We start from the raw sequence: 27,326 nt of genomic DNA, 5'->3' as shown, positions 1-27,326 counted from the left end.
GGTTGCAGAACGAAACCAGACAGTTATAGAGGTGCAGATGGCAGACTCAATAATTCCTCTGTAGAACTGGATCAGCAGCTCTCTGGGCAGTTTGAGCTTTCTGAGTTGGCACAGAAAGAATGTTCTTTGTTGTGCTTTTCTGATGATGTTTTTGATGTTGGGTATCCATTTTAGGTCGTGAGATATGGTAAAACCTAGAAATTTGAAGGTCTCTACTGTTGATACTGTATTGTCTAGTATTGTAAGAGGTGGTAGTATAGGAGGGTTTCTCCTAAAGTCCACCACCATTTCTACGGTTTTGAGTGTGTCCAGATTGTTCTGGTTGGATCACGTGGCTAGTTGTTTAACCTCCCATCTGTATGCGGATTCATCATTTTCTCAAATGAGACCGATCACTATTGTGTCATCTGCGAACTTCAGTAGCTTAACAGATGGATCGTTTGAGATGCAGTCATTGGTATATACTGGAGTGGAGAAAGCACACAGCTTTGGGGGTTTTACGAGAATTGCAGCATCACCATTTATGATCTTCCCAACGGACTTCCAACAAACAAAGTCAACTGGGAAAGCTGGATTCACTTAACAGCTGTATTGATTCATTTAATGATTTGCTCAACAACCATGGCAAATAAGATCATAAAATTGGGTATGCAATTTGCTTAAGAACTGCCTTGCTTAGCAACAGAAATTCTGGTCCCAACTGTGGTCACAAGTCAAGGACAACCTATACCTGGTTGGAGTGCATACTAGCTATGGTGATGCAGTGATCAGAATGCAGTATTGCCATTTAAGTCACTGTCCACTGCCAACAGTTCGAGTCTCACTGGCTCAAGGCTGACTCAGCCTTCCATCCTTCCAAGGTCAGTAAAATGAGGATCCAGATTGTTGGGGACAATATCCCAACTCTGTAAATGAATTAGAGAGGGCTGTAAAGCACCAGGAACCAGTATATAAGTCTGAGTGCTATCGATATTGCTATAATGAAAAGCCTGCAAGAAAATAATCAAGTTCAGAGGGCATCAAGGACTCCCAGTTCAACTCTGAGCTACAAATTCTATCTTCTGAAGACACTCTTATCAAAAATAGCTTCATGATTCTAAAAAAAAAAAAAATCAACATTTCCACAACCTCTGGATAAAGGTTGTTGAGTACAACAGGAAGGAGGGTTTTTTTCACTCAAATTTGGCAGTATTTTGGCTATGGGAAGTCTGAGTCTCTTTTTCTCTCTTTTTCTGCTATTCAATTATTTTTTTATTGGCTGACAACGGGCCAATAAAATAGAAATATGTTTGGAAATGTAAAATATGTCCACTGGAAATATTACGGAATGTATTCTAATTGAGTCATTTTACCAATCCATAGGAAAAACAATAACTTCTCTGATAATTTCAAATACTAAAATATACAATACCTTCTTTTGTTGGATGTGGGACAATAGTTCTCAATACAATAACCATTTCTTCAAAACATTAGCGTCAACATTCACATGACAGCCTTAACCAGTTCAGAAAATGGCTTATTTCAGCCATCAGGTTAAACTTCTGTGATGAACACATCTATTTTAAACCTTACTTTACATTTTTTTTAATAGCCAAGCCTGAGATCCAGTCCTATCCGCAAAAAAAGATAAAAAACTTTGTTGTTGTTAGTTGAGAAGACGTGTCTGACCCATCATGACCCCATGGACAACGTTCCTCCAGGCCTTCCTGTCCTCTACCATCCTCTGGGGTCCATTTAAGCTCACACCGACTAGTTCAGTGACTCCATCCAGCCACCTTGTTCTCTGTCGTCCCCTTCTTCTTTTGCCCTCAATCTTTCCCAGCATTAGGCTCTTCTCCAGTGAGTCCTTCCTTCTCATTAGGTGGCCAAAGTATTTCAGTTTCATCTTCAGGATCTGGCCTTCTAAAGAGCAGTCGGGGTTGATCTCCTCTAGGACTGACTTGTTTGTTCACCTTGCAGTCCAAGGGACTCGCAGGAGTCTTCTCCAGAGTACCAGAGTTCAAAGCCTCAATTCTTTGGCGCTCAGTCTTTTTTATGGCTAATAAAACTACTGACCTATTTTTTAATTATTAAATAGCTTATTGATTATTTAAAAAAAAACAACTGTGCAGGCATTGTACTGAGTTAAAAATGCTAGACAAGGTACAGGGAGAAGGGAGCTCTAATTTTTCTTCAGTTACAAATGCCAGCTAGTACGAAAACCAGTGGTTTTGGGCCATCTACAGGCAGTCCTCGACTTACGATCACAACTGAGCCCAAAATGTATGCTGTTAAGTGAGTTTCGCCCCATTTTACGATCTTTCCAGCTACAGTTGCTAAGCGAATCATTGCTGGTGTTAAGTTAGTAACACGATCTTTAAGTGAATCTGGCTTCCCCATTGACTTTGCTTGTCAGAAGGTCGCAAAAGGGGATCACGTGATCCCCAGGACCCTGCAAACCATCATAAATATGAACCAGTGGCCAAGCGTCTGAATTTTGACCATGTGACCATGGGGTTGCTGCAATGGTCGTAAGTTTGAAAAAGGGTCATAAGTGGCGCAGTGGCTAGAATGCAGTACTGCAGGCTACTTCTGCTGACTGCTGCCTGCCTGCAATTTGGCAGTTCAAGTCTCACCAGCTCAAGGTTGATTCAGCCTCCCATCCTTTCCGAGGTGGGTAAAATGAGGACCCAGGTTGTTGGGGACAATAGGCTGACTCTGTAAACCACTTAGAGAGGGCTGTAAAAGCACTGTAAAGCAGTATATAAGTCTAAGTGCTATTGCTATAAGTCACTTTTTTCATTGCTGTTGTAATTTTGAAGATCCTGTCTTATATTTTTTCAACCCTGAAATAAGCACTTGGCCTTATTGCCCTGCGCTCAAAAGCCTGATTGGGCTTATTATAAGGGGATGTCTTATTTTGGGGGAAATAGGGTAAATGAACTGTTGTAAGTTGAGAACCACTGGACTCCTTAATGAGGCATGGAAGTAAAAAACAAAAACAAAAAAAACACAATCCCAAAAGAAGATATTGGCAAATCACTTCTGCAAATGTTGCCAAGGAAACGGCATAGTCCTGTTATTACGGACCTCTGATTGATAAAAACAGAATGCTGTTACATAATAATATTATTTATAGGTTACAGGATTTAGTCCTCATTAGTAATTCCCAGCTTTGAACACTCTGAATAATGTGAAGCACGCAAATAGTATTTAGTAAAACCACACAGTCCGTATCTGTCATGCTCTCTTCAGGCTGGGAATCTACATGGAAATATGCAAGTAGTCCTTGACTTATGACCAAAAATGGCACTGAAGTGACCCTGGGACACTGCAAATGTCATAAATACATGCTGGTTGCCAAGCGCAGGAATTTTGATCATGTGCGCATGGAGATGCTTTGACAGTCGTAAGTGCACGGGCTGGTTGTAAGTCACTTTCTTCTGTGCTTTTGTAACTTTGAATCAGAGGTGGGTTTCAGCAGGTTCTGACCAGTTCTGGAGAACCAGTAGCGGAAATTTTGAGTAGTTCAGAGAACCAGTAGTAAAAATTCTGACTGGCCCCGTCCCCATCTATTCTCTGCCTCCCCATTCCCAGCTGATCGGGAGGAAATGGGGATTTTGCAGTAACCTTCCCCTGGAGTGTGATGGGAATGGAGATTTTACAGTATCCTTTCCCTACCAGTATCCTTCCTCAAGCCACGCCCACCAAGCCATGCCACGCCCACCAACCACACCCACAGAACCGGTAGTAAAAAAATTTGAAACCCACCACTGCTATGAATGTCCGCTAAACAAGTGGTTGTAAGTCAAGAACTGCCTATATAGGATATTCTTCTTATACAGGTAGTCCTGATGTTACAACCAGAACTGAGCCCAAAATTTATGTTGTTAAGTGAGAAATTTGTTAATTTTGCCCCATTTTAGGACTATTCTCGCCACATTTGTTAAGCAAATCACTGCAGTTCTTAAATTAGTAACATGGACGTTAAGTGAATCTGGCTTCCCCATTGACTTTGCTTATCAGAAGGTCACAAAAGGGGATCAAGTGAGCTTTGGACACAGCAACGGTCATAAATGTGAGTCACTTGTCAAGCATGTAAATCCTGACAAGTGACAAACGTAAATCACGTGACCCTGGGGATGCTGCAACGGTCATAAGTGTGAAAAATGGCCATAAGTGACTTTTTTCAGTGCCGTTATAACTTTGAACGGTCACTAAACAAACTGTTGTAAATTGAGGACTGTCTGTAGTGTCATCCCTGACATTGATTGGCTCAGCCGCTGTGACATCATGGAACAATCCCTGTAAGATGGAAGAATATTTATAGTCTAATCTTCTGAAACGGAAGGGATAAATATCAATTTGGCTGGAATTAAAATCTCATATTGAACCTTTTAATTTGAAAAGCTGGTGGAAAAATGCCTAGAATGAGTTTTCAAAGATTTCATTTTACACAGCAGTGAAAAAAAGACAGAGGCTTGAAAAAAAAATGGCTGCAGAAACTCCAGGAACGGAGACATTTAAAAAAATAAAAATAAAAAAAAATAGATTGCGTTTCATTTCACTCCGCTTTGGGATTCTCCTAGCGTTTTAATATTTTCTCCTGGTGCTGAAAATCTCTTGTTGGTTCCTGAAGGGCTTTTATGACAGCAAAGGGTGCCCACCTTGAAAATACAATTACTGAACCACCTTAAAGTGAATTGATTTCCAAATAAAATGGCTTGGTTGATGGGGGAGATGGAAATTTCAACACTGATAGCTTATTAAAAGAAGAACGTGGTGTGAAAATAGATTTTTGTATGCAAGGGGGATGTATATATTTCCTCTGCATGACTGTTCCAGTTATTTACAAGTCTCAATTCCACCCCTCACCCTTTCTGGTAAAACACCTCTTACCTGCTGTTCAGAGGTATACTGCATCTAAATAAGGAGGGTCTTTTTTTTTTTTTTGACCATGACTAATGCTCCCTCTAGAGTAGACCCCAATATTCATTATCCTCCTCGTTGGTGTAATTGAATCTTGCACTGAATGACAAACTATCGATCCATATAAGAAGAATGCTTTAAACATTATTTTATTAGTTAACACCAAATGATGTTAACTTTTGGGCAAAACAGTTTCTTGGGAAGTTAGAAACAATCCTGAAGACGGGGAATAAGGTAAACTCCCTTCTCAAGTTAATTAAGTTTGGCTTGGATAAAACACGTATTTAGCTCATTATTTTGTTTCCAGCAATGCGGAGCTGGGAAGAATCAACCTTCGTCTTTATTTGTCCTTGGCGGTTATCGCTTAGAGATAGACTGCCTCTGAACAAGGAAGTTCTTTTTTTGTTGCTACAGGCGCCTGACCAATCGATACTTTTCGCACGTATCGAAGCCCGTTTGAAACATCCCTCTTTCGCCCGCTTTCTTTCTACTCCGCCTGTGTTTTGAGGCGCTTTTCCTTTTCTTATCGTTCACATCAATGGACAGCGGCCCGTCCTCTCGGTCCCTCCCAGGCATCCTGGATCCCTGCACTCTGCATACCCTCAGAGACGCTGTGCACCGGCTCCGTGCGCAGGAAGAAACCGATCTCTCCTCTAAATCTCCATCCACCCCTCGGTCTGTTCGGAGCTCCGTCTCCTACCCGGCAGACGATCCCAGCCACTCCCCTACTATAACCAGAGGGCAAGGCAAGAAACAGTGGATGGAAACTAAATCAACGTGAGAAGCAACCTGGAATTAAGGAGAAACTTCCTAGCAGCGAGGACAATTAACCAGTGGAACGGCTTTGTTTGCCTGCAGAAGTTATGGATGTTCCATCACTGGAGGTTCTTAAGAAAAGACTGGCCAGCCACTTGTCTGAGATGCTAGTTGGTTGGACTAGAAGACCTCCAAGGTCCCTTCCAGCTCTATTCTGATTGATTGATTGACTGACTGACTGACTACCTCCTCCGCCACATCCCGATCGCCCTCCTCGCCTCACCTCGGTCCATCTTCGTTCCCTGGCCATCTTTCTCCTCCGCCCTCTGTGCGTGCTCAGGGGCCACGTGCTTGGAGCTGCTGAACCCGTCGCCTTTTTTCGCTTTCTCCTCGCCCGCTCGCTTTCGGACGCGTCCCTCGAATCCCCAATCGCCCGTCTCTCATCACTCGGGCGACCCGTTTGAAGTAGCCCTCTGGCTCTGGCCCCGCAAGGCAGCGATGCCACCTCGCCCAGAGGCTGCCAGCCGGCTCTTTTGGCGGGTCCCCGACGCGTCCAGCGCCCCTAGTGGCCCAACGGCGCCAAGGCAAGCCTATCCCGCCTTCGCCCGGGAAAGCGAGCGCCAGCCAGAGCGCAGAGCGCGCCCGGCCACTGGATCGGCTGCAGCTCCGGCAGCGCCCGGCTCCATCCTCCGCCCCCGACGCTCCCATGGGCGGGCCCTGCCCGGCCCCTTCCCTCCCCTCCTAGGCGCCCCCAGCCCTCCTGCCCACCCAGGGGCCGGGGTGGGGGGGCGGAGGGGCCGGGCGCCCCAAACTTTGCCCGCCCACGCCGCGCAGGCTTCCTCTATGGAGTTGCGCCGGGCGCTCCTCTGCTGCTGGTGCCTGGCGCTCCCTTGCAGCCTTTTGCTGCTGCTCCCCGCGCCGGGCCGGGGCCACCCGCAGCCCTGCCACATCCTGGCGCGGATCGGGCACACGGTGAAGCTGGGCGCCTTGCTGCCCCGCGGAGGAGGCGCGCAGAGCCGGGTGCGCAACGCCCTGGCTCGGGCCAGCCGCGCCGCCGCCGCCGTCCTGCCTTACAACCTCAGCCTGGAGGTGTTGCCCGGGGCTCCCCTCTACCGGGACCCGGCCTCGCTGGCCCGCTGGCTTTGCCAGGCGCTGGTGGTGCGAGGAGTCGCCGCCGTGCTCGCCTTTCCCGCGTCCCGCCGGGAGCTGCTCCAGGTGGATTTCGCCGCCGCCTTCCTGGACATCCCCTTCATCAGCATCAGGCAGGAACCCGAAGAAGAGGAGCAGGAGGGCGACCCGGCCGACGATGTCGACGAGCCCCCGATGCCCTTCAGGACCTGGGTAAGCCTCCTTTCGCCCCTCCTTCTCGTAGAGCCTCCACAGCCAGGGGCAGCCTATCTTCCAGGTGAAAAGAAGCAGGGCAAGCCGGGGTCCCGTTTGAAAGGATGCTGGGAGCCTCCATATGCCGGTGCAGTCTATCTTAGGGGGGGAGGTAGGTTCCTAGGGAGAGAAGATTGGGCGGTTGCTGGTTGCTGTGGCTCTTTGGTTGACTCGTGTGGTGCCCTGCTATTGTAAATGGAGTGTTGTGATGACTACTATTGATTTCCACCTCCGCCGGAGGGTTTGTTCTTCAGGTTATTGGAATGCTAGCAAAATACCAGCAAGAGAATTCTGTTGCCAGGGCTGTATATCTTTAAACCAATTCACTCCCGTGAATTTCCATAGATGCCAACTGTCGACTTTCATCTGTTGGATGTGGGAAACACTTGCCGTAGATCATCATCCTATATTTAGGTCAAACAAAGGTACCAGCTCATGCACTGTAGTTCGAGTCCCCCAGCAGATAAGCTATCCTGAGATATGGAAGCTCCCAACAATTTACCCATTAGCGCCCTCAGTATCCAGAGTCAGAAAGAGACGCCCGGAGCAAAGGAACAGGTTGCCTTCCAGATGTTTTGGACTTCAACTCTCAGCATCTTTTGCCAGTGCACATCTGATGGGGAGCATCAGGTTTGGGAAGATTGCAATAGCCATTTCTTGCTATGAGTCTCGTTTTGGCAAAGAATAAATTATACGTGTCCTCATGTGGCTTTCCCGTCTTCTACTAGGTGTGGTTAATGAAATGGAGCCTGAGAGTACAGTGGCATTGTCTCTGCCATTCCTGGGGACAAAACAAGATCGGTTGTCGCTTTCATTCCTTGCTTGTGACATTCTTGGAGTCATCCTCACTACTCAGTGTAGGGAAGTAGATGGTAGAATTTATTCATTAGATGGGGGGTGGTTCTGTTTCAAATGAAGAAAAGCTCTTCTTCAGCCGTCATGCACAGCGGAGCTTCCTTATTCAGAGGCAATCTATCCCTAAATGCCAGAAATGCTAGAAACTGAGGAGCCACCATGTTCAAAAGGTGGTCTATCTAATGGATCAACGAAACTAAGGCACAGGTTAAGAAAGAATATTGCAGGGCATCAACTCTATTAGCTCTGGAATGGGTGAGAACTGGAATCAGTGAGAAATCATTAAGACTGAAGATTTCTCATTTCTGGAAGAACATCTCGCGGTACGTAGAAACATAGGAAAGATTTGAATTTTGAGTCGCGTAGCTCAATATTGCCTGTGTTGGCTCTGTGAGATATCTGATGTACAGAATGGGTTTCCCAGCCTTCCTTGGAAACGCTGGGATCTAAACCAGGAGATTTTTTCCCCCCAACGGGAAGCTGATGCTCTGGTCTCAAAGCACAGAGTGCTTGTTATAGCCTTAATTCTTCTCCTACTCACTTAACATTTCAGGAGGGGACAAGAAGGCAGATATTGAGTTAGCTCCCAATACCTGTTCCAGCACATAAATCTCCCCTGGTATAAAATGAGACTCTCTTTGAATCATAGGCTGCCTTACTCTCTGTTCTTGAATCACACCCACAGCTGTTGCAATAGGAATAGAATAGAATAGAATAGAATAGAATTTTATTGGCCAAGTGTGATTGGACACACAAGGAATTTGTCTTGGTGCATATGCTCTCAGTGTACATAAAAGAAAAGATACGTTCATCAAGGTACAACATTTACAACACAATAGGAGAAACAACTTTCCAGCCCAATGATGGGGTCTCCCCCCACCCCACCCACCCACACAAAACAACAGGTTCTAAACCTTCTGTTTAGAAGCTGTGGTGTCTCTTGTTGTTTTCATATTAGTTGCAGGCAGTTTAGATTTTGCAGAACGAAGGGACTTTTCCAAAAAGTGGAAGTTTTGGTTCTCTGCCACTAAAATGGGTTCCAGTGGATCGTTGATCCTCTGAGCAATTGCTATTCCATGCAGGGATCTAGGGATCCTTATTTTATTTTATTTGCTGTGCCTTCTGCCTTTCTTCCTCAACATACGGCTGCTCCAAGTCAGGTGTCCCAGAAAATTGGATCCTCACTAGGTGCTGCCTATATTTAGATTTAGCGTTTTTTTTTAAAAAGAAAGAATATACATTAATAAGATCTTTGTAAAGGAACGCTGTTTTTTTTCCTATGTCTCATAATTATTCTATTTAATAGTTGAGAATATAAATGGTTTAGGATTTAATGGTGGAGGACTTGATGGTCGATGAGCTTGGCTATTTGCTTGCTGATGTTTCATTATCCATCTAGGCAACATCCTCAGTGTGAATGAGTGTATACATATATAATGGACTCTTTCCTCTTTATATACAGTAGTTTGCCCTGCTACTATTGGTGGCCCTGTGGTTTTCTTATCGTGGTTTCTTAGTTGGGTATTATTTTCCTGTTCAATTGTTTGTCTGGTGTCAATCCTTGTTTATCTGGTGTTGGAGAGGACGCGTCAGTGGTCTTTTTGTTTCCTTCTGAGTTGTTTTATTGCTTCTTGAATGGTATGTAAATGTGATTTATCTCTGTGTGTCTGTTGATGGATATTTAACATAGTATGGACTGACAACAGCTTCTGAGATGTTTTAGGGACAGAAATAGGTTTCTTCTGCAGATGTGCGGATGCAGGTATATGGATGCAAGTGTGTGCCTTCCTTATAGCCCTCTCCCACTTGTGAACCCTCCCCTGCCTCCAAGTAAATCAGACCATTCCTCTTGTATCTTCACAACAACCTTGCAAGGTAGATGAATCACTGGCTCATGTCCAATCAATGAAATTGATTTCAGAGCTGGGATTTTTAGCCTGTTGTTTCTCTGCTCGACCTCTCAAGAGAGTTACGATGTAGGTTAGGCGTGTCCAACCTTAGCAATTTAAAATTTTGGGACTTCTCCTGCTGGCTGGGGAATTCTGGGAGCTTGAAGTCCACAGGTCTTAAAAGTTGCCAAGGTTGGACACCCGTAGTCGAGGTGTCATTCTGCAGTGGCATACAGGAATTCCTCTTTGTGGCCCAGGAGGCTGACTCAAGCAATTCGCCACTGGAGCGTTCCCCAAGGCTAGAAATAAAATTGCTCAGGGATCAAGGTTCTATGGAGAGAAAAAAAAAAACCCCAAACCTGGGTTGGTAGTGGAGCCCTCTTTTGAGCCATGCCCACTTTCATTGGCACACGGCCACTTTGCTTTAGCCCAGCCGGTGTTTGTGTAACACTCCCCGTCCTCTGCCGTTCTGCAGTAGTCTGCAGATGATAGTTAAGAAATGGGTTGGGTTTATAAAGCCAAGGAGGGCAGGGAGCTGCCTGGGAACAGAGGGGAGGCAGGTACCCAAAGCTGGGGTCATTGGCACCCATGCCTGGCACAAATAAAGCTACGAGGTTATCTTGGAACAATGAGATCAAGCGTGCATAGTCCTACCCATTCCACTGTGTGCCATCTAGCTAAAACAATATTTGGGGAACAAACAGAGTTTCCGGAATCTCCCTATTCCTCCCACTTCTGGAAATGATTTATGGAATAAACGGGCTTACAAGGTCACATCAAGATTCCAAAGGGGGATTTCCCCCCCTCCCTGTTTTTTTTCTCTCTCCTCTTTTTCAAATCACATCCTATCGATCAGGTCGAAAGCATCTTTTGCTCCTTGTCTCCCGGCAAGTAATTTCCCCGGCAGGCCATCTGTATTTCATATACAGGCTGGGCGAAAACCAATTTCCTGCTGGCACATCGGTGAAAGAAAGAAAGAAAGGAAAGAGGGGGAAAAAAAGCACAGTCAGAAACGAAAAGCTTGCGTGGAGTTTGCTTTTAAAACCTGAAGGCATTTCACTTGTTCCCAGCATGCTGGTCTTTACAGCTGGACATCTCCGAGGATCAGAAGTTGCAGCTATCATAGTAGCCAGAAAGCCCTGGAGATTTTGCTCATCCCTGTGAAACGATTGGTGTCTCGGAGAGCAGGAGAAAGCCTCTGGAAAGCGAACCGATCTAGCAAATTGTCAGTTGCCGAGAACTGGGTAGTTTCAGCTCGGTTTAAATTGATGCTGTAGGCTCGGAGCACTTTACACCTTAATTCCAGTTGAGAGACTGGAATTGCAAGCGGAGAATGGGTGGGAGAGGTATGAAATATAAATAGAGCATGAAAAGAGATTGGAAGAGCTGTAATCAACTGTAGAAAGCGGCTGGGTCAACTTTCCCAGTCTGGTGAGCTCTAGATAGGTTAGGACTGCAACTCCTTGTATTCTTTACCTGGCACAGACGCTAGGAGTTCTAGCGTTTTAGTTCCACTGCTACACCTAGGGTGCTGAGATGTGAAAAGCTCAGGTTGGACCATCAAGGGATGCTGGGATAGTTGTTATTTAATCTGCATTTTTAGAATTCTATAGATTGGGATACTGACTCGATAAAGGTAGTCAGAATCAGAACGGAGCTGGAAGGGACCTTGAAGGTCTTCTAGTCCAGCCCCCTGCTCAAGCAGGAGATCCTATACTATATAGCCGTCGACTTACGACTGCAATTGATCCCCAAATTTATGTTGCTAAGTGAGGTATTTCTTAAGTGAGAAACCAGAGATGTCGAGCAATGTCCATTGTTTTTGTTTTTAAAACTTGAATTAAATAATTGAATAAAAAAACTTTTTTTTTAAAAAAAAGTGAGACATTTTTTAAGTGAGTTTTGTCCCGTTTTACGACATTTCTTGCCACAGTTGTTAAGTGAATCACTGCAGTTGACAAGTCAGTAACCTGGTTGTTAAGTGAATCTGGCTTCCCCATTGACTTGTTCTTGCCAGAAGGTCGCAAAAGGGGATCCCATGACCCTGGGAAGCTGCAATGGACATAAGTATGAACCAATTGCCAAGCATCTGAATTCTGATCACACGATCATGGGGATGCTACAAAGGTTGTGACTGTGAAAAACGGTCGTAAGTCACTTTTTTCAGTGCCGTTGTAACTTGGATTGGTCACTAAATGAGCTGTTGTAAGTCGAGGACTATCTGTACTATTACCACCATGCTAGAAGCTCCTTGTAGTACTGGGGACAGGAATCACGCAATGCAAGGGTTCTGTGGTAATCCATTATGAGTTTCACCCACTCAGTGCATCTTAGAATAGAATAGAATAGAATAGAATAGAATAGAATAGAATAGAATAGAATTTTTATTGGCCAAGTGTGATTGGACACACAAGGAATTTGTCTTCTTTGAGGCAAATCAATCCGCCTGTGTCAATATCAGGGATCCAGGTCACATAGGACAGCCTAGTTTCTCAACCCTGGCAACTTGAAGTGGTGTGGACTTCAGCTCCCAGAATTCCCCAACCATCATGCTCCCATTTGGGGAATTCTGGGGTATTGAAGTCAACACCTCTTAAAGTGGCCAGCATTGACCTAGTGATTTCTCGATCGTTATTATTAGCCCTAATAAAGCCCACTGTCTTTACACAGTGGGAGATTCTTTGCCCCCGGTTTACCAATTATCAATCCGAATAGAGCTGGAGGGGTCCTTGGAGGTCTTCTAGTCCAGCCCCCTGCTCAAGCAGGAGACCCAATACTATTTCAGACAAGTGACTGTCCAGTCTCTTCTTAAAAACCTCACCCACAATGTTTGAAGTCAAGTTGTTCCATTGGTTAATTGTTCTCACTGTTAGGAGGTTTCTCCTCAATTCCAGGTTATTTCTCTCTTTGATTACCTTTCATTCATTGTTTCTTGTTGGCCAATCAGACATCCAGCCCTTGTTTATCAATGGAGACCGAGTGGAGCAAGTGGCCAGTTTTAAGTTTCTGGGTGTTATCATAAAAGAGGATCTGACCTGGGACACTCATGTTGCAACACTGGCCAAAAGGGCCCAGCAGAGATTATACTGCCTGAGACTTCTCAGGAAACAACAACTGAATGAAAAACTGATGGTGGCCTTTTACCGCTGCACCATAGAGAGTATTTTAACTTACTGCATATCTGTGTATGGTTTGCCAATTGCACAGTGGCAGATAGAACAGCACTCCAGAGGGTCAATGTCATTGCCCAGAGGATCATTGGTTGCCCTCTCCCCTCTTTGGAAGAGCTTTATAGCTCCCCCAGAAGCTGTTTTGAACTTTCTTAAGTTCAAAACATTCTTAAAGATCCATCTTATCCTGGGCACCCCTTTTTCAACTATTACCATCTGGCAGACGGTACAGGATAATATAAAAACAAGGACAAATAGGCTGAAAAACAGCTTCAATCCCAGGCCAATAACCATACTGAATTGTACGGTATAGTGCAATATTGGGTTTTCAATTTCAGTTATATAGAATGTAAAGGATGTATTTATTTTTTATAGTTATAATGTACACTGAAGACGCCATTTAATTTCATTGTACCATGTGCAATGACAATAAAGTGAACTAAACTAAGCTAAACAACAGTGTAATAATCTCCCTATTGTGAAAGGACCCCATTTCATTGGAAAATCAAAGATGGGAAGGTTTCTGATTTGTAGATTTGACAGGCAGGGCAAAGATTGCATCAAGTTGCTTCGTGCTGAATTTTTCAGAAGCCTCCGTTGTAATTATATTGTCCTAGGTTCAGCTTGAAAACTTGAATTAAATCAATTAACAGGGAATCTTTGACACGTGATAGAGAGATGGAACGCATTCACACACTGAACTCAACCCACATTTTCTGGGTTGCATAATTATCAACCGAACGATAGGCTGGGTTATGCAGGGTTGTTGAGCTGTGTGCATTTCAAATTGATCCGGGTTTAATACTGTACCTACTTGCATGCATCGTGCCAATGCCAGCCTCTCTGAGTCTTGAGCTGACTTGGTGAAGCGTGTTGTACAAACACACAGCTACTGCTGGTTAAAGCGGGCAAACAGTGTACTGGATTGTAAAAATGAATGATCATACTCTAAATTAGCTTGCGATGTTCCTGTCTGGCATGATGAAGAAAAATTGAGCCCCTCCTATTGTGTGGGCATCCTTCATCTCCTTCATCCTTCATCCTTCATCTCTTACAAATCAACAAGAAACAGATGGTTGATATTGATTTCATATGGGAAAAAGCCCAGCAAGGTTTCTAAATACCATTGATTTACATTTCAGATAGTCCTCAACTTGCAACCAGTTTAATGATTGTTCAAAGTTACAACGGCACTCAAAAAAGTGACTTATGGCCATTTTTCACATATGACCGTTGCAGCATCTCTACGGTCACGTGATCAAAATTCGGTTGCTTGGCAGCTGGTATGTATTTATGACAGTTGCACTGTCCTGGAGGTCATGTGATCACCTTTTGTAACCTTCCCAGCTGGCTTCTGACAGGCAAAGTCAATGTGGGGAGCCAGATTTGCTTAACAACCATGTGATTCGCTTAACAACTGCAGCGATCACTTAACATCTATGGCATAGGTGTCAAACTTGCTGCGTCATGTTGATGTCAGGTTTTTTGCCTTTGCGGAGCTGGGATGGGCGTGGCCTGTGCATGATGCATCGGATCCACGGGCCGCCAATTTGACGCCCCTGATCTACATCAAAAAAAAAAAAAAAAGCTCACAAAATGGGGCTCAAATCATTTAACAATTGTCTTACTTAACAATGCAAATTCTGGGCTCAATTGTGGTCATAAGTTGAGGAAATCTGACTCAAAGAAATAGCCAAGAACTTCCCCTTGTTTTAAGCCACGTTTAAGGGGTCAAAGGTTTTGCAAAGGGATGTTTGCATAGCCGATTTAGCTGAGATTATCTGAGTGAGATTAGATCTTTAGAAGTGTTTAGCGGTTTCCTTCCCTGTCCACTTTTTGGAGCTGTCATCTGTCATAAATAAAGCAGTAGACATAGGTGTTAGGGTTTTTTTCTTCTTCTGTTAAGCAGAAACAAAATTACAATCTACAACTTTTGAGGGTTTTTTTGACAGAGTTCCCTTGTGTCATGAAAAATATCTCCGTTGCGGAGGAGATAACTTCTGGATACAAGCTAAAGCGGTGTTATAGATTTCTTCCCTAGCAGCAAATGAAAAATGAGTCAAAAACCTTTTTAGGTTGGAAGGAGACCCAATTAAGGAAAAGGGTGGGGCGGAAGTCTGCATTAAATTTAGGTCAGATGCAGGGGTTCTTCAGGAGTGAGGTCAAAAAAGTCAAAATGTCAGCCAAAACCACGACCTTTTTAAGTAGGCATTGTGACAGGCACCTACAGTTTGTAGAAGCTCCCCCCCCCCCAAATTCAAATAAACTCTCCTTCTTTTAGCTTCTACACAGGCATCATATTGTTGTTCCACCTTCCCTTTGATGGCATTTTATCAGGAATAGTGAGGTCTCAATTCTTCATTTTCCCTCCCTTGTTCTTTGAGAACTCTTTACCAATGTTGTCAGTTTGATTTTGAGCGAGTTCAGGCTGCAAATGTCCTCGTTTGTCAACATAAATCAACTCCACTTCGGTTCAAACAGCCATTTGCAAAATGTTCTTGTGATTCCATCCTTATTGCGTCGATATTCCATTCTTCCTCTTGAGACTTCAAGACTTCCTCTTGAGACTTCAAGCAATCCTGGCAAATATCTGCAGCTCGGACGAGGGTGAAGGTTCATCCTCTGAGCTTTTGGGTTAATCTCCAAACATTTGGTTACCAGGCTAGGTAACATCTTCAGTGGAGTTTAGGGAATGTCAGTGTTGTGCCTCGCCCGCCCTCCTCTCCGCAGCCGGGCCCCTCCCATTTCCTGCTATCTGAGTCAGAGTCTGATAATGAAGAAGAACGGCACCATGCCCGGACAGAATGAGCAAACAAACCTCCCTCCTACAGCGTGTGAGCACGAAGCCAGCCACGTGCTAGAATTGCCAGCAGCAGACCAGGAGGATGGAAAGACACAGTGGACGAATCCCTGCTTCTGGAGAATGGAGAGGCGACGTCAGCAAAAGGAAGGGAGGGGCAGGCCTGGATAAGTGCTGAGTCATGGAGCCACACCCCATGGCCTATATAAAGGATCTGCTTTTTGGCATTCCTTGAGTCAAGCAAAGTCTCATCTGGTTGCTGAAGTCACACCTTGGATTCCTGCCTGCCCTGAGAACTCTGACAGGAATTTGGCAAAGCTGCAGAGGCTTCGTGGCCACGCTTGATACGGACTTCCCAGACCCGGCTGTCGGAGGAGGAGTGGGACACGACAGTCAGTGTTCTTCTTTTTTAATAAGGGCTTCAGGCAGTGGTGATATTCCGCCAGTTCGGACTGATTCAGGCGAACTGGTAGCGGTGACCATGGAGTGCGGCCGCCCCGGCATAATATCCTATTTAGCCACATTTTTGAGGCCGGGCGCATGTGCGGAAGGCACGCATGTGCATGTGAAGCAACTGTTCACATGCGTGGAGAACTGGTGGTAAGAATATGCGAAACCCACCTCTGGCTTCAGGTGTGGGTGTGTCAAGTGAGGGCCTTGTGGTAGGTCAGGTAGTGGTGTTTCAAGTGAGGGTCTTGTAATGGGTCTTGTGATGGGGAACTTACATCAGATGAGGGTCATTGGGAGGTGAAGTGCTGTCAGTCAAACACCATACTCCCAAATAGCAATATCATTTAGACCAGGGGTCTCCAACCTTAGGGCAGAGGTTTAAGGAATCAAACTGGCCCAGGGAGGACTATACCAGGGGTCTCCAACCTTGGCAACATTAAGACTTGTGGACTTCAACTCCCAGTTCCTCAGCCAGCAAACCTGGCTGAGGAACTCTGGGAGTTGAAGTCCACAAGTCTTAAAGTTGCCAAGGTTGGAGAGCCCTGATTTAGACTTATATACCACTTCACAGTGCTTTACAGCCTTCTCTAAGTGGTTTTACAGCATCAGCATATTGACCCCAACAATCTGGGTCCTCATTTTGTCGACCAAATCCTTAATCTCCACCCACATCGATATCAAACAGCACCAGTTCAATTGGAGCAACACAAAAACCCACCACGTTCGTGAGTTCATCGAAGCCTGGCAAACAATTCCATCAACAGACTCATTGACCTACAACCAGCCTACGAACCAGGGGTGGGTTCTACTTATCTTTACTACCAGTTTGCAAAGGGGCTGCGCATGCGCTGAAGCTTCCTGATGACATCCAGGTCAGTGGGCGGAGCCTCCTGCCGGTTTTACTACCGGTTCTTGCGAACCGGTCCGAATCATGGGCAACCCACCATTGCTACGAACCCCCCACGATCCAAAACAACTACACAGCCAAACCAGAGAGAGCAGCGACCCTCAACCCATCCACGCAAGCCCCCCACCCAAACTTACTTAAAACAATGTCCCAGAGTGGGACATCTCTTATTTTATTCCCATAACAACAAATGTTATGAGGTACATAAGGACTTCATACCCAAGGATGGACTTGAAAGTTGACTCTCTAACTTAACCATTATAACGCATTGCCTTTCAAAACATTGGGTTTTAAAATATGAGCTGTGGTGGTGCAGTGGTTGGAGTGCAGTACTGCAGGCTACTTCTGCTGCCTGCTGGCTTGCCTGCAATTTGGCAGTTCGAATCTCACCAGGCTCAAGGTTGACTCATCCTCTCGTCCTTCCAAGGTGGGTAAAATGAGGACCCAGATTGCTGGAGGACAATATGCTGACTCTGTAAACCACTTAGAATGGGCTGTAAAGCACTGTGAAGCAGTATATAAGTCTAAGTCAGCGGTTCTCAACCTTTGGGTCGGGACCCCATTGGGAGTCGAATGACGATTTGCCAGGGGTCGCCTAAGACCATCGGAAATATGGGAAGTATACTTGCGAGTCGAAGAATCGCGCTCCAATGGTTGACTCCACAAGCCAGCTGCAGGCTCTTCAAATCGCTAGCCGAATTCGGCTTCAGGCGCGATGAATTAAAAAAGAGAGAAATCTTTGCTCTGATGTCTCCCTCTCAAGCCAGCTGCAATCACTCCCAATCGCTAGCCTAATCTGGCTTCAGGCGCGATAAACTTAATAGGGGAGGAGTCTCCGCTTTAATGCCTCCGTCCTCAAGGCAATCGCAAACAGTTCAGATCGCTAGCCAATACGGCTTCAGGCGCGATAAATTCAAAACGAAAATAATTTATGGTTGGGGTCGCCACATCGTGGGGAATTGTATTAAAGGGGTCGCAGCACTATAAAGGTTGAGAACCACTGGTCTAAGTGCTATTGCTATTGGGGTGAAGGGAGGTGAATGGAATGACAGAAATACATGTTTTTAGTTGGTCAAGATCTGTGCTTTTCTTTTCTTTTTTTAAGAAAATGCATTGTTTTCTAAATTTAGCAGAAAGGTAACAGCGGATGAGTAAACCCCTAAGTTTAGTAGGTTATTTTCTAACACAAAATTTCACCTTCCATTATTTATCTCTTCCCTTTTCCACTGCATCTTTGCAAAGTTCCCAACAGCATCATTACACATGGTGAAATTGAAATTGCACATTTCTAAGTGGGTAAAAGACTGATTGTGGAGCTCAGCCACGGGTCTCCTCGTTTGATCTGCTTTCAGAAAGACTTATAATAATTTCATGATTTTCAGGCAAGGATCTGGGCACCCAGGGGATTTCCTAGGGTTTTTTTTTGCGTGGTGTTTCAATTAAACATTGCTCTCTTGTGTGCTTATAGGCAGAAGGGATACAGGTAGTCCTCGACTTGCAACAGTTCACTTAGTGACCACTCAAAGTTACAATGGCATTGAAAAAGTGATTTAGGAATGTTTTTCATATTTACAACCCAGTGGTGAAATCCAATTTTTTTTACTACCGGTTCTGTGGGCGTGGCTTGGTGGGCGTGGCAGGGGAAGGATACTGCAAAATCTCCATTCCCACCCCACTCCAGGGGAAGGATACTGCAAAATCTCCATTCCCACCCCACTCTAGGGGAAGGATACTGCAAAATCCCCATTCCCTCCCCACTCCTGGGAGAAGGATACTGCAAAATCCCCATTCCCTCCCCACTTCTGGGGGAAGGATATTGCAAAATCTCCATTCCCACCCCACTCTGGGGCCAGCCAGAGATGGTATTTGCTGGTTCTCCGAACCGCTCAAAATTTCCGCTACCAGTTCTCCAGAACTTGTTAGAACCTGCTGGATTTCACCCCTGTTACAACCGTTACAGCATCCCCATGGTCATGTGATCAAAATTCAGAGGCTTGGCGACTGACTCATATTTATGACGGTTGCAGTGTCCCGCAGTTATGTCATCACTTTTTGTGACCATCTGACAAGCGAAGGCAACGGGGAAGCCATATTCACTGAACAACCATGTTACTTAATGTAACACCTGCAGTGATTCACTTAACAACCGTGACAAGAAAGGTTGTGAAATAGGGCAAAGCTCATTTAACATCGGTTTTACTTCCTTTTTTGGCTGCATTGTGGTCATAAGTTGAGGGCTATTGTGTTGTAGTGGAAACAGGTTAGGAATGGAACTGGCCATTAATCCCCTTCTGAGATTCTGCATCAAATTAGAGGGCAGAAAAATGTGACAGGAGGTTTTTCTAAATTTCTCCACGAGGAGAAGTTCTTCAACAGCTTCTTAAGGGTGAAGAAGTTCTGTTGCTGTTTTTTTGAGAAATCTCACTGAAAAAAGTTTCCTTAAGGTGGAATGGAAGGAGGAGAAATCAAGAATCTACAACTCTAAAGTTCTCCAGAGGAATCATTGAGTCTGTCATCTCTACCTCTATAACTGTCTGGTTTGGCTCTGCAACCCAACAAGACAGACACAGACTTCAGAGGATCATTAGAACTGCAGAAAAAACAATGGCTACCAACCTGCCTTCCATTGAGGACCTGTATACTGCACGAGTCAAAAAGAGGGCTGTGAAAATATTTACAGATATTTACTGAGCCGTGGCTCAGGGGCAAGGCGCTGAGCTTATCGATTGAAAGGTCGGTAGTTCAGCAGTTCGAATCCCTAGGGCTGCTATGTAATGGGATGAGCTCCCGTTACTTGTCCCAGTTTCTGCCAACATAGCAGTTTCGAAAGCACATAAAAAATGCAAGTAGAAAAAATAGGGACCACCTTTGGTGGGAAGGTAACAGCGTTCCATGCGCCTTTGGCATTGAGTCATGCCGGCCACATGACCACGGAGACGTCTTCGGACAGCACTGGCTCTTCAGCTTTGAAATGGAGATGAGCACCGCCCCCTAGAGTCGCTAGAGACTAGTGTGTATGTGTGAGGGGAACCTTTACCTTTACCTTTTATACTGCTCGAGTCAAAAAGAGGGCTGTGAAAATATTTACAGATCCCTCCCATCCTGGACATAAACTGTTTCAACTCCTACCCTCAAAACAACGCTATAGAGCATTGCACACTGGAACAACTAGACACAAGAACAGTTTTTTTCCCAAACGCCATCACTCTGCTAAACAAATAATTCCCTCAACACTGTCAAACTATTCACTAAGTCTGCACTACTATTAATCTTCTCATTGTTCCCATCACCCATCTCTTCCCACTTATGACTGTAACTTTGTTGCTTGTAACCTTAAAATTTATATTGACTGTTTCTCTATGACTATCATTAAGTGTTGTACTCCGTGGTGGGATTCAGCCAGTTCGCACCACTTCGGGAGAACTGGTTGTTAATTTTCTGATCCGTTTGGCAAACTGGTTGTTGGAAGAAATCATTAGGGCAGAGAACCGGTTGTTAAATTATTGGACTCCCACCACTGGTTGTACCTTATGATTCTTGACTAATGTATCTTTTCTTTTATGTACACTGAGAGCATATGCACCAAGACAAATTCCTTGTGTGTCCAATCACACTTGGCCAATAAAGAATTCTGTTCTGTTCTGTTCTGTTCTGTTCTGTTCTGTTCTGTTCTATTCTCTGCAGGTGAAGAATTTTACGATATAAGACAGACCATACTTATTCTTACTCATTCACTCACGCATATTATGCACACAAACACAAATCCCTTGACTGCCTTATCATACAAGGAATGAAAGAACACCATATTCCATGCGTGAAATCTTTGAAAGCAAATTGGATGGCAAATGCTCTTTCATCTGACTTAATAAGAACTGATAGGAGAAGCGTGCAGAGTTGCTTGGCTTTTATCTATCTGTATACTACTAAAACTCTTATGGTGACCTTTAACTGGATGAAATGGTGTACTCCAAGGCAACAGTTTTTGAACCAAGGTACCTAAAATGGGCTGACTTACAGAAGACATCCAAAATTTGGAACGTATAATTCCTGAGGGAATGAAATTTGGGGATGTTGTGGCTGTTTCAGTGCAAATGGCTGCTGCTGCGGTCATGTGATCTTCATTTTCAACATTCTGTGACAATTTCCCAGCCAATCTAGCAATCCTTCACTCCCTTCCCTACCTATCAGCAGCCACTTACCTGCCTGCTGGAAAGGCAGAGGGAGTAGCTGTGTAGCTCATGAAAATATATGCCTTTAATAAAATGTGTTAAGTCTGAAAACATGCTTCACCAAAATGTTACTTACAAATATGCTACTTCTGTACTACTACTACAAAGGTGCTATTACAAACGTGTTTTTTTGGTAAACATGATTCTTGTTAGGACTAGACAATCTGTGCCCCAATAGGTTGTCATTTCAGAGATATTTTCCTATTTAAACAGAGAAACAGAATGACCAAGGGCGGGCAAAAATAGTCATGGAGGCAGGAGTGACTTCCAACTTCCTGCTGCTTCTCCATTAAATTTCCTAGTGGGAATCTGGTAGGGAGCATCAGATATCCTTCCTTCCTTCCTTCCTTCCTTCCTTCCTTCCTTCCTCCCTCCCTTCCCTTCCTTTCCTTCCTCCCTTCCTTTCGTCCATCCCTTCCTTCCTTCTTCTCTCTCTTCATCCCTCCCTCCATTTCTTCCCTTTCTTTCTTTCCTTCTTTCTTTCCTCCCTTCTTCCCTCTCACCCTCCTTTCCTTCTACCTTCCCTCTCTTTCCTTCCTTCCTTCCCTTCCTCCCTTCTTCCTTTCTTCCTTTCTTCCCTTCCTCCCTTCCTTTCTTCCTTCTTTCCTCTTCTTCCTTCCTCCCTTCTTCCCTTCCTCTCTTCTTCCCTTCTTCCCTTCCTTCCTTCCTTCTCTAGAGCTTCGTCCAATTATACTGCTGAATTTCCCCAAACCATTGCATATCATTCCACCCCACACATTCCATGATCACCTACTCAAAGCAAGCCAACTTAGGAGGCACCACTGTCAGTTCAGAGATTCATTCAGAGTTGTAGTAGTCAGCCTCGTGGCTGGGAACGCCCTTGGGCCTTTGACACAAGCCTTTAATCAGCTAATTATTTCTGCTGTGAATATCAGCCATTCTCCTTGACCCACTCATTGGTTCCAGCAAAAATGCTTCCAAGCGTACCATCTGCTTTCTGTCTTATCCTTGTTTGCAAAGTGCTTTGTGGGCATAACTGCTTAGTGTGGCTTTGAGTTGTGGTAAATGGCTTAGTCATTCCCATTTTACAAACAAGAAAGCTGAGGACCCGAGAGAGGAAACAAAGGAGTTTGGGATGCAATTTGATGGCACAATACAATCTTTTTTTGTATCCAGGTGATGGCAGGTGATGGAGGAGCCTTCTGGCCATAGAAGGAAGGATCCGTTTGCTAAAAAGCAAGAGGGGAGGGCTAACTGTGTTTTGGACTTTGATGCTCATTGAGATGTCCTTTTAAAAAAAAAACACCAACATGCAAATCCGTAAAGAATGGGTCTAGCACTGGCTCTGATTTCAAACTCAACTTGCAAAGCACCAAAAAAAAAAAAAAAAAAGAGTACAGGAAAAATGCCAAATCGTGACAAACGGAAAAGAAGAATTGTCATGTTGTGCAGAACTACAAGAGATCTTGCATGAATAAAAAATAAGAGAGCACCTTTTGTGTTGAAAACACAAGCCCGATAAAGACTGAGCACATGGAATTGTTTAGGGGGGAAAAATGACGGTTAAGTAGAGTTGAATTGTAGAGGAAGGTGTGATTGGTGGAGATCCAAACCAGAACCTCCCAATCTAATGGCAGTCTACCACCATGTTCAATTTCTGTTAGTGTTTGCCTTTTTTTTTAGTGTTCTTGGTGGGAAAAAGGCTCTTTCTTACAGAACATTGCTGGAGACAAAAGATTGGGCCAGGTGGATCAAATCCAGCCAAGCAATTCATTTGTTTATGGCCTTTATTGTCCTCTTCTTACCTCTCTCTGTAGGCGGATACAAACTCCAAGTAATAGTATTGGGGTGATATATATATATATATATATATATATATATATATATATATATATATATATATATTTGTTTTCTGAGGTTTTTGCGGGTGTTTGTATGTAGATCTTTGGTTATTCGGGTTTTCTCCCGCGTAAAATTGGAAGTGTCTTGGCGACGTTTCGACGAAGTCTCATTCGTCATCTTCAGGCTTCAGCTTCGTGCTTCTGGGAGCAATGTGTGATTGCAGCTGTTTCTTCCTTTTTAACTGCTATATATATATATAAATGCTGGCTGGGTAGCTTGCAATTCTTCTGCCTCACATCAAAAGCAGAATAATAGAATTTGGAAGGGACCTTGGAGGCCTTCTAGTACGTACGTACACACTCACACACGTCAAGCAGGAAACCCTGTACTATTTCAGACAAATAGTTTTCCAATCTCTCTATAAAAGCTATACATGAATAAATGTTGAACACGGAGAGAAAGTTTTCATTAGCTTGTATTTCTGCATCCCATTCTTGGTCAAGCAGATCAAACTTGGCCAAGTTTCGGCAGCACATATACTAAAATTGAAAGGATACAGAGAAGATTAGCATGGCCCCTACGCAAGGATTACACGCAAGTTCGTGAAGCGTCCATATTTGTAAGGGGCCTGCGTAAGAGCACCAGCGTGTCTACCGTCCCTGTCCTAATGTTCCCTTTATTTGTATTCAGTCTATGTATTCAATTCATGCTTATATATATTAGCTAGTACGTACTTGACAAATAAATAAAATAAAATAAAGTAGATACAACCAGTAGTGGGTTTCAAACCCCATCGCTACCAGTTCGCTCATTGGCACGCTCACGCAACACTTCTGCACATGCGCAGAAGCTTCTGTGGATGCGCAGAGACGTCTGGGCGGGTGGGCGGAGCCTTCCATGGCCGCCTCCACTACCAGTTCGCCCAATTCAGAGCGAACCGATAGCAATTCACCACTGAATACGACACGATGGAGCCAACCAGCAGGTGGTTTCCAGCAAGTTCTTCTTTTTCATATTTGGAAGACAAATATGGGGTCTTACAGGTAGTCCTTAACTTACGACCACTACCAAGCCCAATGCTAAGCGAGGCAGTTGTTAAGTAAGTTTTGCCCCATTTTACGACCTTTCTTGCCACCATTTTCTTTTACTGCGACCACTTCTGGAAAACCTCACCCATTGCTGACTACTGTGGTTTATCAACAATTCAGTGGTGAGAAAAGTCAGGCAAGAAAAACCAAGTGGCTTTCCTTCTCCAGAGAAGCTGAGTCTTAGCTTAGTTTCTGAGTTAGGATCCTTTCAGCCTGGTCGTTTGTGCCTCAAGTGAAACGCTGGATTGATTTGTTCAATCATCCATCAGTTTGTGTTCCTGTCTGTGCACATTATTCTTAGGAGCTTTCTCCAACGTCAAAGTTCAAAAGCGTCAATACTCTCCCTGTCAGGCTTCTTCAAAGTCCAACTTTCCCTTTCATAGAACGTTAGGAGGAATATCATGGTATGCACGATTGTGGTCATTGTGCATACGGACACGTCGCGATATCTGGTTACTGTTTCCAGGATCTTCATGGCTGCTCTACCAATTGCTTGCCTGCTAAAGACCGCTATTTCTTGACTGCTTCTTCCTTTGCTGTTGGTGACTTATTCCTAAAAGGCAGAAGCTATCCGCCAGTTTAATTTCCTTGTTTTGTCAGAATTAACAGAATGACAAAATTGGAAGGGACCTTGGAGGTCTTGTAGTCCAACCCGGGTTCAAGCCCAAGACCCTATATTTTAGACAAAGGGTTGTCCAGTCTCTTCTTAGAAACCTCCAGTGTTGGAGCACCCACGACTTCTGGAGGCAAGTTGTTCCACTGATCAATTGTTCTAACTGTCAGGAAATTTCTTCTTAGCTCTAGGTTGCTTCTCTCCTTGATTAATTAATTAATTTTTTATTTATTTATTTATTTTGTCACAACAATATATATAAGTATCATACAAAAAGGTTATATAGTGTATAAACATATATATGAGTAAATATTAGGAGGAATAAGCATATATATATATATATATATATATATATATAGGTCTTTGGTTGTTCGGGTTTTCTCCCGTGTAAAATTGGAAGTGTCTTGGCGACGTTTCGACGAAGTCTCATTCGTCATCTTCAGGCTTCAGCTTCGTGCTTCTGGGAGCAATGTGTGATCGCAGCTGTTTCTTCCTTTTAACTGCTAGTGGGGGTTTGAACTGATTGGGTGGGAGCTTGGCTGTGCTCTGATTGGATGGGGGTTTTTCTGTGCTCTGATTGGCTGGGGGTGTGTCCTGTGTTGGTGGGGGCTTGGTTGTGCTCAGTCTAGTCTGTGCTGCAGGGGGATTTGAGCTGGTGACCTGCATAGCTGTTGTTTGGTTTTGTGGTCGTGCTACATCTTCATAGTGGGTGTCAGTCTGCTGCATGAATGGATTGGAGGGGTTTGAAATGGCTAATGTTGCAGCTGCGGTCTGGCTTCTGGTCCTTGGTCGTGCTTTATGATCAGTGTGGGTTTGGGTCTGCTTTCTGGGTGGATGTGCGGTGGTGACATCCTGTGTGGACCTCGTGAGTGTGGGTCTGGTGTCATTCCTCGTGTTAGGGACTCGTTTGTCAATAAGGGCGGGTTTCCAAATGGCTGGTAGGCGGGAGGTGTCATCTCGTTTGTTCATGCTGTGTGGGTGTTTTTCTATCTCAATGGCTTCTCTGATTATTCTGTTGTTAAAGTGTTCAGTTTTGGCGATAGTTCTGGTCTTTTTAAAGTCAATATCATGTCCTGTGACGTAGCCAAGACACTCATCTCCAGAACAAAATGCTTAGCTGATGAACAACACCTAAAACCCGAACTAGACACTCTCACTAACGTACTAACATCCAATGGATTCCAAAGAAATAAGATTACCAAGCTAATCCAAAAAGAACCCCCCACTAAAATCCAAGACAGAGAACAAGAAAACGGCACAGCCCTCCTCCCATATATAAAAGGCACCACAGACAGAATCAGCAAGATCCTCCACAAACACAACATCAAGACAGCATTCTGCACAAACAGAAAAATATCCACCATCCTAAGAAACCCCAAAGACAAAATTGAGTTAGAAAATCAAGGAGTATATGAAATCCCATGCACCGCCTGCCCCACCACATACATTGGACAAACCAACAGAAGAATAAGTGCACACATTGAAGAACACAAGAACTCATTCAAAAAAGAGGAACCAACTTCTTCCCTGGTCCAACACTTTAAAGTCACAGGACATGATATTGACTTTAAAAAGACCAGAACTATCGCCAAAACTGAACACTTTAACAACAGAATAATCAGAGAAGCCATTGAGATAGAAAAACACCCACACAGCATGAACAAACGAGATGACACCTCCGCCTACCAGCCATTTGAAACCCGCCTTATTGACAAACGAGTCCCTAACACGAGGAATGACACCAGACCCACACTCACGAGGTCCACACAGGATGTCACCACCGCATCCACCCAGAAAGCAGACCCAAACCCACACTGATCATAAAGCACGACCAAGGACCAGAAGCCAGACCGCAGCTGCAACATTAGCCATTTCAAACCCCTCCAATCCATTCATGCAGCAGACTGACACCCACTATGAAGATGTAGCACGACCACAAAACCAAACAACAGCTATGCAGGTCACCAGCTCAAATCCCCCTGCAGCACAGACTAGACTGAGCACAACCAAGCCCCCACCAACACAGGACACACCCCCAGCCAATCAGAGCACAGAAAAACCCCCATCCAATCAGAGCACAGCCAAGCTCCCACCCAATCAGTTCAAACCCCCACTAGCAGTTAAAAGGAAGAAACAGCTGCGATCACACATTGCTCCCAGAAGCACGAAGCTGAAGCCTTGGTTAAAGCTTTTGGGATTATGGGAAGAGACCACAGAGTCAGGTAAAGTATTCCAAGCATTGATGATTCTGTTACAGAAGTCATATTTTCTGCAATCTAGATTAAAGCAGTTAACATTAAGTTTAAATCTATTGGTTGCTCTTGTATTATTGCAATTAAAGCTGAAGTAGGCTTTAACAGGAAGGACATTATAATAGATGATTCTATGAGTTAAACTTAGGTCTTGTCGAAGGCGACGGAGTTCCAAGTTTTCTAAGCCTAGGATTTTGAGTCTGGTGGGATAAGGTATTTTGTTGTT

At 44.4% G+C, this 27,326-nt stretch overlaps 1 protein-coding gene and 1 pseudogene across 1 annotated transcript in view; both read left to right on the top strand.

The window, feature by feature from the left end:
- Positions 1–5,446: 5,446 nt before the first annotated feature.
- Positions 5,447–27,326, top strand: part of GRIN3B (glutamate ionotropic receptor NMDA type subunit 3B) — a 73,763-nt gene continuing 51,883 nt past the window's right edge. Inside the window, exons 1-2 of the mRNA XM_058162554.1 lie at positions 5,447–5,654; positions 6,005–7,005. Of these exons, the coding sequence (XP_058018537.1) occupies positions 5,447–5,654; positions 6,005–7,005 (1,209 nt within the window). The remainder of the gene's footprint in view (positions 5,655–6,004; positions 7,006–27,326) is intronic.
- On the top strand, positions 23,669–23,769 carry LOC131189448 (U6 spliceosomal RNA; annotated as a pseudogene).

Source organism: Ahaetulla prasina, chromosome 1 (assembly GCF_028640845.1).
Source record: "Ahaetulla prasina isolate Xishuangbanna chromosome 1, ASM2864084v1, whole genome shotgun sequence".
Taxonomy (NCBI): Eukaryota; Metazoa; Chordata; class Lepidosauria; order Squamata; family Colubridae; genus Ahaetulla; species Ahaetulla prasina.
This window is presented reverse-complemented; position numbering and strand designations above follow the sequence as displayed.